Below are 15,965 nucleotides of genomic sequence, written 5' to 3' on the forward strand. Positions count from 1 at the left end.
TACAGCAGTGTTAACTATAGCCATCATATGGTACATTACAACCCTAGAACTTATTTATCCTATAACTGGAAGTTTGTACCTTTTGAGAACCTTCCTCCAACTCCCCCTCTGCCTCTGGTAACCACAGGTATGATCTCTTCTTTTATGAGTTTTGTTTTTTTTATATTCCACATATGAGTGATATCATACAGTATTTGTCTTTCTCTGTCTGACTTATTTCACAGAAGTTTAAATCTTAAAAGCAAAGAAATATGGAAAAGTAGTGTAAGCTGCATAAAAAGAATATCCTCTTCTGGAAAAAAAAATTGTTCAAACTAGAAAGCATGGAATAAGAAAATGACAAACAGGGGCTGGCGGGGCAGTGTAGTGGTTAAGTTCATGCGCTCCACTTCAGCAGTACGGGGTTCACAGGTTCGGATCCCAGGTGTGGACATACACACCAGTCATCAAGCCATGCTGTGGCAGCATCCCACATGCAAAATAGAGGAAGACTGGCACAGATCTGAGCTCAGGGACAATCTTCCACACCAAAAAAAAAATATATAAATATATATTTTTTTACATATATATATAAATATATATATATATATATGACAAAAAGGCAATCAATCACTTAAGGGAACAATCAGAGTTCCCTAAACATTGATGAGAAAATTCATATTTTAGAATTCTGTCTCAGCATACCCACAACCTCTCCCAAAGCCAAAAGTAATTTCTTCACAAAGTAGCGAATCTGCCTGTGTTAACAGACAGGTTAATATTAATTGATGGGCCACATCACAGAATATTTCTAACAGAAATGAAATAAATGAATGACACTAAATGAGCATTTATTGAACGTACCGTGTGCACCCAGTACCATACTAGAAACCTGGTTTTCCACTTTGATTCTATTCTTGTTCACGGCACGACGAGAGAAGATGACAAAGGTAAACTGACACTTTTCCTTTAATCTGCTCTTTCCTCAACATGCAGAGCTTCCCCAATCTCTCTTTGTCCAAACTCCACCCATTCTTAAAAATTCATTTCATCTGGGCAGCATATTATAAACCATTGCCATTTATATGACCTGGCTTAGTCATTCCCACAACCTTGTGAATCAGACGTTATCTCCACTGGAGAAGCAACTGTTATCTCGTGAAAGGCAGAAGTTCTCTAATACAGGCTTCCTAACTTCAAAGTCACACAACCACACTTTGCTGCCTCCTTTTAGTCCAGGAGTTGGCAAACTTTTCTTATAAAGGGCCCGATGGTAAATATTCACAGCTTTCCAAGCCATACAGTCTTTCCCATAACTCTGGCCTTGCAGCAAAATCAGCTGTAGACGATGGAAACAAAGCAAATCCAATAGGTGTGGCTATTTTCCAATAAAACTTTATTTATACAAAACAGGAAAACAGGATTAGGACTGTGGGGCTGATCCAATGTTCCTGAAATGGTAATCCATCCAGCATTTGTAAAAATTCAAAGTCTCAGGCCCTGCCCTAGATTTAACGGAATCAGGGATTCTGAGGATGGGGCCAGCACTGTGTTTTAACAAGCCCTCCAGGAGATTCTGAAACATGCTAAGATTTGAGAACCACTGCGAATCTTCCTGATTGCCCACACATAACTCTCCTATCATATCATGAATAGCTAAAGTGATTGATATGTTCCACTTCACCAGAAAGTTGCCCATCATGACTTTTCTCCTCCTCTGGAGTTCCTACCAGGAATATCCCAGTGGCTTATGCAACACAATCCTACTTCTCTGTTGCCATTACTGCTATCTTGCTGTCCCAGACTCATCTTCCATTTTCCCACCTGCTGGGACTCAGGCACCCTCTTAAATTCTTTAGCTCCTCCAGGTAACACATGCTCACACAGCCACAATTTCCAAAGCACCTCTACTCTTGGGCACTCCCAGATTGGAAGGGAATGAGGTTGCCATTCTCTGCCAAATGTTGTCCTGGAACCACGCCTCTTCCTCTCCACCTTGTCATGCCCCTGTGCCGCCTTCACCTCCACGTCCTGACCCCAGAGCAAGTGACAGTGCTTCCAAGTACCTTCAACAGAAAAAGCAATCCCCCTTCTCACGTTAACATTTTGTAATGCTCTGCCCAACCACCATCTCCACCTTCATCAGCTATTTTATACTGCAATAGAAATAGGATAGCTGTGACCATGGAGTTTGCTTTGAAAAGGCAAATAATACATCTCTTCTCCCCCTCCTCTTACAGAAATTGTTAATGGGGTGCTTTGAACCTCCCCTAAGCATATATTCTGTTATCACTGAAAAGGTGAAATTTCAAGGTTTCTACTGGGCTTTGGGTTGAAAGAAAGCCATTTAGGAAATGATATTCATTAGCCTTTTGATTATGAAAGGCAAGGCCTAGGGCCTGGTTTGGAATGGAGATGCCCTGGGGATGGGAGAGAAAAGAAACAAACAACTCTGCTTAAAAAGCACTTGGGCTCCCTGGGGTTAGGAGATCAACATATCTAAACCGATGTTTGACTTTCACTGGATTAGCCCCCAGGAACAGGATCTGCATTGGGTAGGGGGCAGGCTGGACTGCAGAAAGAGAGGAAATCACCGGCAGGAGTCTGGTGCCCGAGGATACAAATGGTTGCCAGTAATGACTGCCATAATAACCCACCCTTGTTCCACTCATTCCTAAAAGGTTTGTAAAGTTTATTTAACTGTCACCTTAGCACCAGACTTGGGAACAATGAGAGTTGAATCACGTTCAGGGAGAAAGAATTTGATCCTTGTTGGGAGATTCTGAATTCAAACATACACACAGTGGTAGGGAAGCAATGGCAATTTTTTTTGAAGAGCTCACCTCTTCCCAACCCTCACTATTATCAAATATTATATTACTCTCTCTAAAGAAACAAAGCAGAGAACAAAACAAAGAGGTCACTGGCAGGAAATGATGATTGTGCAAAACAGCTATTTTTTTTAAAAAAAGATTTAAATGTATGCCATTTACCCCCCCAGGTATTCACAATACTAATCCCTAGGACTGGTCTTCAAGTGGAAAGAAAAGCACCTTTGAAAAGCCAAAGCAGTACAGATCAGTGACTCTGATTCTTTGCAATGTAACTAGAATGTTTTCCAGGCTACAAAATTGTTCAAGTTACACTGTATCCAGTGTATCCAGAGTAATTTGAACCCATGGATACAAATATCATGTTATTTCTTTTAGATTCAGTCTGTGTTATTCAATAAGGCAGTTAACATACATTTTATAAAATCAATTGTGAATGCTCTATTTAAGTTATAAGCAATTCTCACTTTATTTTAGAAAATATTCAGGATTTTCTATATGCTGTCCACAAAACAAAATTATTTTCTAGTCACTGAACCAATTCATTTTTAGCAACAAATACTTTATTGTTTCACTATTTTTTTTTAAGTTTGAGCATTATGCTTAATTAAATCCGTGGAGTTTTGTTGAATTTTTATGGATGATTCCTATTTATTTATTCCCCAAAAGCAAAATAAATTTGATACATCTGTATACACCAAAGAAATACTATGCCTTTCATCATGCTACACACTTAATAAATAACTTATACATTTAGCAACATATTGTATTGCATTGTCAGTAATCAGGTAAACAGAAACATGTCATAATCTCATCTTGTTTTCATAGCTTATTTTGAAAATGGATAAAACAATTATATCTTACACCATTTTAATCTTGATTGCACTTAGTAATAAATCTTTTAAGATTCATTCCATGTCTCTCTCTCTCTGCAGTCTTCATTATACTCCTCAAAATGCATGACTCTTTATTTGAATTGAAACAATGAAGTCAAACTGTTTCATATGGAAAGTAAATCCCATTTGGCTAGTTTGATGATGAAAACGGACTCTGTTAATTAGGTTATATGACAAACATTTTCCATACTTGTCAAACAATTTTAACCTAAATGAGCTGTACCATTAGCTGCAAAGTTTTGACAAAAACAAAACTGAACTACCTACTAACAACAAAAATGCATTTTATCCAACCATTTATCAAAATGAACAATGTTTAGATTTTTACCAAATTTGAGTATGACAGGTTAAACAAGATAGATCTCATTTAAAAAAAAAAAAACAGGTTTTATTCATAGTCACTTGATGTCTCCATAATGCCTGTTTGGTATATTTCCCAGAAAATGAAAATATAAGAACCAGGTAGACAAACCCTTTGACAAGTCAGGTGGTTTTCAATTCTTTGCTTTCCACGAAACTGGAGGAGGGCTTAATTGAATAGTCAGCTTAGAGATCATCAAATCTAATTTTTTGAGATCAAAAATTCAGGGACATTACTACAATAAAACTCTGTTCCCAAGTACAGCACTTCATATGAACATGGTTTCTCAGGGCATACAGTTGCAAAAACTAGAAATAGGAATAGAATTGATGCTTAACCCTTCTTCTTCTAGTAATAAGACATATTCATCCACAGACATATTAATTTTAAAAAGCAATAATATCCATTTCACCGAAAGATGCGTTTTTCCAATGTTTTACATTCTGTTGAATAATTATGAAAATTTGCAATTATTTATTTTGCTTTGACAGTGCACTAATAATATTTTAAAGATAAGAGTCCAGAATCAGGCGATTTGCTATGTAACCTTCAGCAATCTCCTTAATCTCTCTGGGTCTGTTTCCTGCTTTGCAAATTGCGGATGGTAGTAGGACCTAGCATAGTGTGGTTCCAAAGATTGATTGAGTTAATGCATGTAAAAGCTCTTAACGCCACGCCTGGCACATACTGTGTGCTAAATGTGTGCACTGTTATTATCATCAGAAAAACACTTAAAACTAAAAGCCTGTGGGTTTGTCTTCGCTGGCAGGAAGAAGGTGCTGGAGGGATCGGGTTCTAGTCCGCAGCCACGCTCGGAGAGTAAAAAGGAATGCTCAAAGAAAAATAGAATGGGGTTGGGAGAAGAGATGCAGGAGACTCCTGGAGCTACCGGCTTGGGGGAAATCTGGGCAGGATTGCAGGCTGAGAACGAAGAGGGTTGGGAGAGTTTAGAATCAGCAGTTCCACGCACCGTTCGCATTGTACAGTCTAGGGATCTCGACTGCTCCGTGAAAGGAGAGAGCGTCAAGCCTAAATGCCACCGTGGATGGAACCCGGCCAGAGCCTCGCTCCCCCACCCGGGCCTGGTCCGACCAGGCGCCCAGTCGGCCCTCGGGTCAGGGGAGTCGCGCTCGTCGGACGCCCAACCACCCTGGACTCCAGACCCTGGCCCCTGGCCCAAACCCGGTGCCCGCGGCCCGCTCCGCCTGCTCGCCGCCGCTTCCGAGCAGCCTGGCCACGCGAGGGAGCCCGCGCCCGGCGGCGGCCGGAAATGACCCCTCGCGGCTCCCGTCGCCAGACCTCCGTTGCCATTGTCACCTCCTTTTCCTCCCTTCCCCCGGTTCCCTTTCACTTCCGGGGTGGCTCTGGGTCTGCTGGTTCCGTAACAACATCCCGTTGGCTTCCCTCAGGCGGCGGGACCTGTGCAGCCGCCGCCTCCCGGGAGCGCCCGCCCGCCCGGGCCCGCGCCCTCCCCGGCCCAGGCCGCCATGGCCACCAACCCGCAGCCGCAGCCGCCGCCTCCGGCGCCGCCGCCTCCCCCGCCACAGCCGCAGCCGCCGCCGCCACCTCCGGGCCCCGGGGCTGGTCCCGGCGCGGGCGGGGCAGGCGGCGCGGGGGCCGGCGCCGGGGACCCGCAGCTCGTGGCTATGATCGTGAACCACCTCAAGAGCCAGGGCCTCTTCGACCAGTTCCGCAGGGACTGCCTGGCGGACGTGGACACCAAGGTTCGGGGCGCGCGGGGGCTGCGGGTGTGCGGGGGCAGGGGAGGACCCCGAGAGCCGCCTTCTCGGGCAGTCTCCCGTGTCGGTCGGTGGGCCGGCCGCGCCTCGACTTCCCCAGCCGGGGCCCCTCCTGGCCGCGCCTCTCCCCGAGTTCTCTGTGCAGCCGCTTCCTGCTTGAGCTGCTGCTGTGTGCCAGGCACGGTGCCCGGCACGGTGCGTTCATTCATTCGCCCTTACGCTCGTTCGTTTAACCGGCTGGTGTAGAGCACCTACTACGCTGCCTAGGCGCTGGGGCTAAACCGGTGAGCAAGACTAAGTCGTTGTTCCCACGGAGACTCGTTTGGAAACAGTAACGCTAACGGTGCTTTAATCTCTGATTCATTTTTTTTCCCGGGTTTACTTTGTATCCAAGTTGTTTTTGCCTCCTCTCTTGAAGATTTCTGGGCGGTAAGGGTCATGTCTTTGTTCTTTGGAGGAATTTTTAAGTGATAATTGAATCGAATTTGCAGTGTGCATTGCTGGACATTGTGGGGGGTGCAAAGGTAAGGAGGCAGAGCTGGACAGTGGAAAGGTGGGTTGGGGAGTTTGGGACTTTTGTTTCTACCAATAACTGCCTGATTTAGGTAATTTAGGCTAAGTCACTCCTTGAAAGGGAGAAGGGAGGGAAAGGTGGGTCGGGGGGTGAGGAGTCGAGAGAACTGAGCCATTCAATGGGGGAAAGGATGGAGGAGAGGTGACAGCAGATATTGAAGTGGAAGAAGGACAGGAAGTGAAATGGAAGAAGAATGAGTTGGAGAGATTAAGGGAGAGTGGGGAAAGGTCAGTGAAGTGGTTCCCTGTACAAAAGGAGTTAGGGGCTAGGAAGGGGAAGGGACTTTGAAACAAATGTCAGAGTGAGAGGGGTGTTAGCAGGAACAAGTAAACTTAGCTGGTTTGGCAAAGAATGAGCAGAGGACATCCGGAGGGAGCAATCAGTGAGATGGATGGAAAACCAGTAGGGTCTGGAATTCCGGAAGCAAGTGAAGCAGGAAGCTTCAGGTGGAAACAATTGGAAAGTTGGGGAGTTTTTGGTTTGGATCTGGTTGGATCCATTGGGTGGAGTTTTGGTGGGTTGAGGATTTCCTCATAGCAGGTTCAGCTGTTCTGAGGAGCCTTGTTTCTTTGGGAAAGGGGTGTTTGCAGCATACACCGATTCTTCTCTGTGACTGAGTGTCCACCAGGCTTTGAGGTGAACTACACGTAACTCTGCTGTTTCCTCTGGGGAAGCCCTCCTGACAATCTGGAGACATCTTCTCTTTTAAGGACTCTGGCCCACCATGTAGACCAGAAGTACAATGTGTTTTTTCAGAGCATTGGAGTTTTTGCACCATGGAGAATTCATCTCACTTTGTTTTAGGAAAATAATTCTTATTCTCTCCCTCCCTCCTTGCCCCCCCCCCTTTCTTTTTATGGGAGAAGATTAGAGTAGACATGACCAGGTAAATATTATTCAAATTAAGCTGGTTATTTGTATCCAGCAAGTAGAGATTTTACTTTGCTGTTCTCAGAAACCTACAAATCTGTGTTATCACTGTATATGTAAATTGAAAATTTACATGTACTGATGGGGAAGCTGCAATTTCTAAGGCATAACTTTTTTTTAAAAGATTTTATTTTTTTCCTTTTTCTCCCCAAAGCCCCCGCCCCCCCGGTACATAGTTGTATATTCTTCGTTGTGGGTCTTTCTAGTTGTGGCATGTGGGACGCTGCCTCAGCGTGGTTTGATGAGCAGTGCCATGTCCGCGCCCAGGATTTGAACCAACGAAATATTGGGCCGCCTGCAGCGGAGCACGTGAACTTAACCACTCGGCCATGGGGCCAGCCCCAAAGGCTTAACTTTTTCTTCATCTTCATCCTCACTAAATGTTACTCTGTGTCAATAATATCCCTGCCAGATACTCTCAAAGTGGAACCTTTAAATCTTTCTTGCAGGGAAGGAGGGAACCACAATGGCTTTGAGAGTCTAATGAATGCTAGGACCTTCTCCCAAAAAAATTGCACATATACATATTAAAATGCTGTTTTTATAATTAAAAAATGGTCAACTATAGGCAATTTCATGTGACTCAACCTTATAGTTTCTGGGAGTTAGGGACCACAGAATAAAGGTTCCTTGTTTAAATGTCTAGGCTAGAGAAGAGTAGAACTGAAAGGATACCCCAGCAGAAGGGGGTGTCTTGGTATGCTTTCCTCACTAGTGTCGTCTCTCGCTCACAGGCTCACATGAGTGTCTTTGTACCTCTGCACCTGTCGTTTCTGATTTTATTGCTTCTTTCACTCATGACTGTCTCCTTTCTCCTTCTGCTTTTCTTCCTCTTCTTAGCTAGCAGTTATGTAGATTTCATTTTCTTTTATTTTAAAGCTTTCTTTTTTTCTTTTAAAGATTGACACCTGAGCTAACATCTGTTGCCGATCTTCTTCTTTTCCCTTCTTCTTCTCCCCAAAGCCCCCAGCACATAGTTGTATATTCCAGTTGTGTGTCCTTCTGGTTGTGCTACGTGGGACACCGCCTCAGCATGGCCTGATGAGCAGTGCCATGTCCACGCCCAGGATCTGAACCAGTGAAACCCTGGGCCACTGAAGTGGAGCGCGAACTTAACCACTCGGCCACGGGGCTGGCCCTATGTAGATTTTAATTTAATTTAAAATATTTGTTCTTATTGAGTAGTGTTATATACTTCTTTTTCTTATCTAAAAAAAGAGTAAGTTTGAGAGTCTCAAGAAACGTACAAAAGCTAAAGTTTTCTTTCATGTGAGCTTAACGTTCCTGTCAATGCACTGAGTGGGCCAGAGTAGAAATAAGATTCCTTATTCATGCAAAGGAGTGTCACTTTAATGCAATCCTTGGGTCTCAACTCATAAGAACACCTTACAATTTAGACCTCATGGTATGGTGCTTTTGATAGTTGAACCCTGAAGACTGATCTCCTTTATGTCAAACTCTGACCTGTAGGATATAGTATACAGGGTTGTATGTCAGTCACGTGCATATTTAAGAATCAAGACATTTTGGGCTCGGCCTGGTGGCACGGCGGTTAAGTTCACACATTCCATTTCAGCAGCCCGGGGTTCGCCAGTTCGGATCCTGGGTGCAGACCTACGCACCGCTTATCAAGCCATGCTGTGGTAGATGTCCAACATAAAAATAGAGGAAGATGGGCCCAGATGTTAGCTCAGGGCTTGTCTTTAGAAAAAAAAGACATTTAATACCTATCAGGTGGTTTCCAAGAACAAAACTGTCATCCAACCTAATGTGTTTAAAGCAAGATGAGAAGCACCAAAGTCTGCTGCCATTCCAGAAGAGCGTAGAACCATCCCCCCCCCCCCCCCCCCAAACTGTTCTGGGGTCATTGATGGTCCTTAACCAACCAAGAGAGATCCGATGATAGCAGACCAAATCAGCCTTCCTACCCGGAGAGTTGGAACCTTGGGCAGCCCCAAGATCCCCCTAATGCCGAGGCTCCTCTAATATACGCTACCAGTTCCCAGATTCCTGGAGCAAACCAAGAGGTTACAAAGCCATTCTGACCCCTTGGCAATGATTAGCAACTGGAGAGTGTGAGGAGAGAAGATCAAGAGAGGCCCACCATTCTGTCCCAGGCAGGGAACTCACCTTCCAAGTAAATATGGCACCTCTATCCCCAGGTAATAAAGGCCAACTTTTGAATACTTTCTCAGTTAAAAATGGCTCCTGGTCACTGTGATTATTGTCCCTTTTTTTCATTTTAGATTCAAAAGGACTATCAAAGACAGAAGTATATAAATGTATTCACCCAACAAATAATATATTATGTACCAGGCACTGTTTTAGGTGCCAGGGATACAGCAGTGAACAGAAAGTCCCTGCTGTTATGGAGCTTCCATCCCAGCAGAGAAAAAGAGACAATAAATCATGTGTGCTACAACCTATGGAAGAAATAAAGCAGGATGAGGGTGGAAAGGATTGCTGACTTGTTTTGAGTAAGTTGTTCAGGAAAGATTTCTATAAGGTGATATTTGAGTCATCACTGAAGGAACTGCAGGAGCCGGGCAGCTCTCTGGGGCTGAGCATTCCAAGTAGAGACTACAGCAAGTGCAGAAGGCCTAAGGCAGAGCCAGCTAAGGGAGAAGGTGATAGACGCTGAGGTAGGAGTGCCCCTCCTTCTCTACCTTCACAAATCTTGCAGGCTTTGGAAACCATTGTAAGAGTTTGTCTTATACTTGAGCTGAGAAGCCATTGGCAGGTGTTGAGCATAAGAAGGACATGATCTGGCTTCCATGTTAGATGGGTTGACCATGTGTAATTATTAATAGTGTCCCCTTCATAGTCAGTCATGATCTGATATAGACAATAAAATTATATGATTACCCTAATTTTAAAAGAGTTACACTAGCTGTTCTATGGAAAGTAGACTTCAAGTGGGCAAGGGTAGGATCATGGAGATCCTTTACTGAATCTAAACGAGAGAGGAGAATGCCTTGGACCTGAGCAGTAGCAGTAAAGGTGCTGGGAAGTGGTCGGATTCTGCATGTATTTTGATGCTAGTGCTGACAGAATTTGCTAATGGTTTGGATATGGGGTGGAAGAGAAAGGGAGAGTCAAGGATGAGTCCAAGGTTTTTGACCAGATCACTGGAAAAGGAAAAAGATATATAGATAGCTATTCCCAGAAGAATAATGGAATCCAAAATATTTCTCTAGTCTTTAGGTTTTTTACTGAAAGGAGAACTTGGAAACAAGGAAAATCACGTGTTGTGGTTCAAATTGGAGTTTGTTATGGGGAGACTAGAGTGATAAATGCATTGTAATGTTGGAGCCTGATGTTTCTGAGATTTGGGAATACTGGAAAGAAGGGTTATGTTTTAGAATCTTTGGGGAGAAAGACTTAGTTTTTGTTCACATTGATTTTGGATAAATGGAGAGGAACATGAGAAATCATGAGACTGGTTCTTACAGAGTAGAAAATAGGAATCAGCAAAGGCTGGACATTAGAAGAGATGAAGAGGCTGTGCTGAAGATAATTATCCAGTCATCTCGTCTAACAACTGCTTTTTAATTGCTTATATGCCAAGCAGTGTGATAAGCTTTGTGAAAAGAAAGATTAAGGGAGTGAGAGGAGCAGGTTTACGCTTCAGTGGGAAGATAAATATTCCTTCCTCCCCAAAATGCAAGACAATCTAAGAATTGCTCGAATGATAGTATGTGTAGAAGATGGGAGGCACGTGTGAGAAGGGCCACATAAGCCTACCTGTGGTGTCAGGATGACGTCACAGATGAGAATGAGCTCTGAAATGAGAAGTTTGCCAAATGGACAAGTAGAGGGAATGGTAGGCGCAGAAGATGAAGGCATGAGAACTTATCGCTGGAGTATAAACTTTGAAGGGTAAAGGGAGCAAATGGCAGAAGATGAGGCTGTACAGTTTTGCTTAAAATCATCCAGGGACACTCAACTCATCTGTGTTAAAAACCACGTAAAAGAAAGATACAAAGAACGTGAATGGTGGGGGGCAACCTCTAGGAAAGGAGTGTGCAGTCCTGATTGAGTGGTCAAACATTCCTTCTAGGCAGTGTCCTTTTAAGTAGAGATGAACGTACGTGTCGTCTCTGCTCTTCCCTTACCTCAGGGGTTCTCAGCTTTAGCACAGTTGACATTTGGGGTTGGATAGTTCTTTGTTGTTGGGGGCTGCCCTGTGCATTGTAGGATTTTCAGCAGCATCCCTGCCCTCCACCCACTAGATGCCAGTAGCAACTCCTTTCAGTTGTGACAACCCAAAATGTCTCCAACTGTGCCAAATGTCCCCTGGGTTGGGCAAAATGTTCCCAGTTGAGAACCACTGCCTTACATCAAACTTAATGCTGTATTCCAGTGGTTGTCCCTTCATAATTTCTCTTAAATCCATGCCTTTCAGCCCATTTCTGCCACCCGAGACAGAGCTTCATCACGCTAGTTTCTGCATACTTTCCTAAATATGTTTTGTGTCTCTTTACTTTTTCACTATAGGAAGATTAGTCATCAGAAAGCTCAGCTATCACATATCACTCTGCTCATATGTGCGGTGGGTTCCCATTCTCTACCCCGTAATTCCAGACTTCTTATACAGGTACCCAGACCTTTCCAGACCCTGGCTCCAAGCTGTATCTCTAACCTCATTTCTCTGCTTTTTTGTATTCTCTTCTCCAACCAAATTGAACTTAACAATTTGGGGCCTCCAAAATACTCCTCACCCCACGTTTTCTCATCCACTTGCTCTTTGCTTATATTGTTGGCTATACCTACAAGGCCTGCCTTTCCGATTCCCAGCTGCATTATGAAATCTTGAAGGTCCAACTCAAATGCCACATCCTCAGTGATGGTTACTTCCTCTGCTCCTTTCCCTCTCCTTGCTCCAAATCATCTAATACTAACATTTATTGGTGTCTTACTGTTTTAGTCACTTGTCTACAAAGGAGAGGTGTATCTCTCCTCTTTGTATTCCTCATATTCTCCAAACATCCTGTCTTAGACAAAATAAGCAATGTTTGAATGACTCTAAATTATTGAGAAGCAGGATTGTCATAAACTGTGAAACATTGTTGCCACATTGATACTGTAATGTAAGAAGTATTAACACTATTAAAAATACTCAAATTCCAGAGACTATCAATATCGATACTATGTAACATTGAAGATTTTTCGCATTTATATCTTTCTTTTTCTTTCTAGCCTGCCTATCAGAATTTGAGACAACGTGTTGACAACTTTGTTGCAAACCACTTAGCAACCCATACGTGGAGTCCACACCTCAATAAGAACCAGCTGAGAAACAACATTAGACAGCAAGTGCTCAAGTAAGTCTCAGGTTACAGGGTTCCGAGGTGGGCTTGAAGATGTCACAGCTTTTCCTGAAAGCAGAGATGTTATGCAGACATTCATTCACCTGGTGATAATTTTGTCAAGTTTGGTATGGCTACTTCACGTTAGGATGCAGTGTAATTTTAGAGTAGCTTCTAATCACGTCACATTTCCCTCGTAAATTTTATCAATTTGATTTCTCCTGTAGACTTTTGGAAATATTGAAGGAAGGAAATGACAATGTGACTTTAAAAAGAAAACCCTAGATAAAATATTAATAGATGGTAAATACCAGAATAACCCATACAGTTACATTCGTAACTGTTTTCTTAGCCCTAAAAAAGAAGGCTTTATTATTCCTATTTTACAAATAAAGACATTAAAGATTACTGAAATTAAAATATTTTACCCTGATTTGAGTTTGTCTTCTGTCCTCTAATACAGCCCCCCGCCCTTGTCTTTTTTTTTTTTTTTTTGCATTTCACTGTGATTTGAACTCTGCTTCAGTGATGATATAGCCAAAAAGAAGAAGAAAAGAAGTCTGTTTGGACCTGTCAGAGCCATTTTTGGGTGAACATAAAATAAAGAGAATCAGAAGAGCTAGAACGTTTAGAGGGACCTAAAAAAATCATATTTATTGCAAGAAAAGGAGATTTACAATATTATCTTGTTCCTGAACATAAATATTTGCCAAGACAAGAAGACTCAGACTTTCTCTCCCTGGTTACCCCCCCAAAAAAGTGACTGAGTTATTTAAAGAGCGCCTAGTCTTCCTGCCTTGACAAATATTTACATTCAAGCACATCTTTTAGAATGAAATGTGGCTTTTAAACAGTTAAACAAATCTATTTTATACCTGCTCGCTCTGAGTTCCCTCTTGTCTCATGGGAACCTTGAGCTAGCCTTCTTAGTGTGCTACTCCATTGATAGTCTGACCCACAGGAAGCCCCACAAGTAAAACTTCACTCCCTGACTAAAAGACCCATTCAACCACAGGTAATAGTGGAAACCAGGAGCCTGGGGGTCAGGCTGTGTCTCCCTGTGAATAAGAAGAGGGAAATTTAACAATAGCTTTGTTGTCTACATTTTAAAGGATGTTTGAGGAACTTGTAAAGAGTCCAGGTGAGATCAAAAGATGCCGTTAATGGACTGCATAATAATACCTGTAGGAGAAAGTCAAAGCCTTTCCTGAAGAAGAGACTGAAGAGGTCTGTTGGGTGACAGGCCTGGACGTTTTCTCATTTCCAGGCCTTCCGGAGAACAATAAGCAAAATAGTAGGGGGTTGAGGGGATGGGGTGTGGGAGGCAAGCTTACTGACAGGATCACCGAGTGGGCCTACCAGCACACTTACACAGAGCTCTGCTCCTTAAAGAGTGCTTTTCATTCAACAATTTGCATAGCTGCTTCCCTTTTCACAAATGATTACAGTGCTTTAAAAGCATGTATGGGAGGGTGGTCTTGCATTCTTTTTCTTCATTATATTGAGAGAAAAAATGGAAGGCAAATTTCCTGGAATTGCATGTATTCCTTAATATATAAAATGTACAAAGTAAAGAAGCAGTCACTTATTCTCTTCTTTGAAAGGAGCTAAACTCAATCTTGCGCATGTTAAATCAGGTACTTCAAATTCTTGTTGTACCTACATAAGGCATTGTTTTCACAGAATCGTGTTTGGTGAGGGGTTGCTGTACACATCAGTGAGGGGTTCTTGTGACTGTCGGCGATTAATGCCGGAGCAGTCTGTCTGGGGGTGATGAGGACTCTCTGGAGACGACGTAGAACAGGGGAAACAGCTGTCTCGTGGATAATTTAGTCGTTGCTCTTCCTGGGACATTTGTAAATTTTCTTCTAGTTCTGTTATTTATTTTGAAGTAAACTATTTTCTTACTTAAAGTCCATTAGTAAAGTTATATGTTACTGATAACATTTTAAAGCTTCCTTAAAGAAAGACACTATTTAGTTATGTCTGATGGTACAGGGATGGACTAGCCTTTATAAATGGAATTTCAAAGTTTTTCATACATATACTTTGAGAAATACTGAACTGACTCTGTTAGGTTGAACCACCTATAATTGCCATTTTTGTAGTACAAAAACAGTCTATTGTCAGCAGTTTTGGATGGTTCAACTTAATAGCTAATTTGCCATCTCAATAGGGGGAAAAAGTCTTGTTCTATTTATGTTCATTTGTGCAACAGAATCTAAAAATGCTAGATAGCTCAGAAATAATGATCTTAACTGAACAGGATTTAAAAAGAAGACAAGGAAGTAGCTTTAACCAGGACAGTGCCAGCTGCTGGCATTTTGGCTTTGCCCTTCAACCTAGAGCAATGGCTTCTCTCTCTGGTGAGGGACCTGTGACCGTACCTCCCTAGATTGCACCCTCTGAGGACAGTGTGGTCATTAGCACTGGCCTCCATTTTTATTTAAGATCACAGCTGACCTCTGTGTGAAAGTGGACTGAAATAGACAAGGGGCCAAAATATAGGCAAACAGAGAGACTGAAGCCATAATTTGGGGTAGATGGCCTTTATTTTTTATTTTATGCCTTTGTGCTTGTGCTTTAAATCAAAACATTTTCAGTTTGTTTGTCCTTGTTTCTTTTCCACCTGCTATATTTTAAAGACACCTCTAAGATGTAACAATGTTTTCAGAATTTGTATTTTTTTTTTATCTTAGAACTTTTAAAAGCAGGTTACCTACTTTATGCACTGTTGACTCATTTTTCTCTATGGCCCACATAAGTAGAGTTGTAGTATCACAAGGCTGCAAGGTGCCTCAGGAAATGAAAATTGAGTTTGTCCTCCACTCCGGGCAGAGCTTCACTCAAAAATAGCCTTGCCAAGTGTAAGGAGAAACCCTTCTCCCATTCTGCAGAAAGATCCTGAAGCTAGAAGCTGGAAAGGACCAGCACCTGCTCTTCCAACACTGTTTAGGGAACTTTAAGCCCTCAAGTTCATTCTTAGGAAGAAACAAGGTTTAAGTGCATTTCTTAAAATAAATGCACATCCTCTTGTTTTTCTCAGACGCTTTTGTGATTTTCTGCACATTTCTGACTTTACTGCCCTCTTTGCTTCTCTGTCTCACGTATATTTCTGTAAGCTCTCTTTCTTCCCCTTCTCTTCTATGGAAGTCAAGACTTAGCTCAAGTGTCTTCTTTGTGAAGCGTTTCCAGGTTACCTTGGACACGTCTAATAATTCCTATGCTACTCTTCCTACAGTATCCAGTGTGTACTGGTGCCCGTCATCTGTGTTTCTATTGTTTGTGTCTGTCTCCCCACACAGGGACCAGGTCTGATTGTAGCTGCCCAGTGGCCAGCATGGTG

General features: G+C 42.7%; 1 protein-coding gene and 1 long non-coding RNA gene across 6 annotated transcripts in view; one reads left to right on the forward strand and one right to left on the reverse strand.

The window, feature by feature from the left end:
- The window catches only part of LOC111772957 (uncharacterized), a 30,108-nt gene extending 24,813 nt beyond the window's left edge, over positions 1–5,295 (reverse strand). Inside the window, exon 1 of one of the 2 annotated variants that reach the window (XR_002807153.2) lies at positions 5,038–5,295. This is a non-coding gene — a long non-coding RNA (uncharacterized lncRNA). The remainder of the gene's footprint in view (positions 1–5,037) is intronic. The other variant, XR_011437208.1, reaches the window with a different exon arrangement.
- A 121-nt stretch (positions 5,296–5,416) lies between these two features.
- BOD1L1 (biorientation of chromosomes in cell division 1 like 1) overlaps positions 5,417–15,965 on the forward strand; it is a 53,907-nt gene continuing 43,358 nt past the window's right edge. For all 4 annotated transcript variants that reach the window (XR_011437207.1, XR_011437206.1, XM_023638344.2 and 1 more), the window contains exons 1-2: positions 5,417–5,791; positions 12,510–12,634. Coding sequence is in view for 2 of the 4 variants with exons in the window: in XM_023638344.2 (XP_023494112.2) it covers positions 5,555–5,791; positions 12,510–12,634 (362 nt within the window). In the remaining 2 variants the exon portion in view is untranslated. The remainder of the gene's footprint in view (positions 5,792–12,509; positions 12,635–15,965) is intronic.

The sequence above is a fragment of the Equus caballus genome, chromosome 3 (genome assembly GCF_041296265.1).
Source record: "Equus caballus isolate H_3958 breed thoroughbred chromosome 3, TB-T2T, whole genome shotgun sequence".
NCBI classification, from domain to species: Eukaryota; Metazoa; Chordata; class Mammalia; order Perissodactyla; family Equidae; genus Equus; species Equus caballus.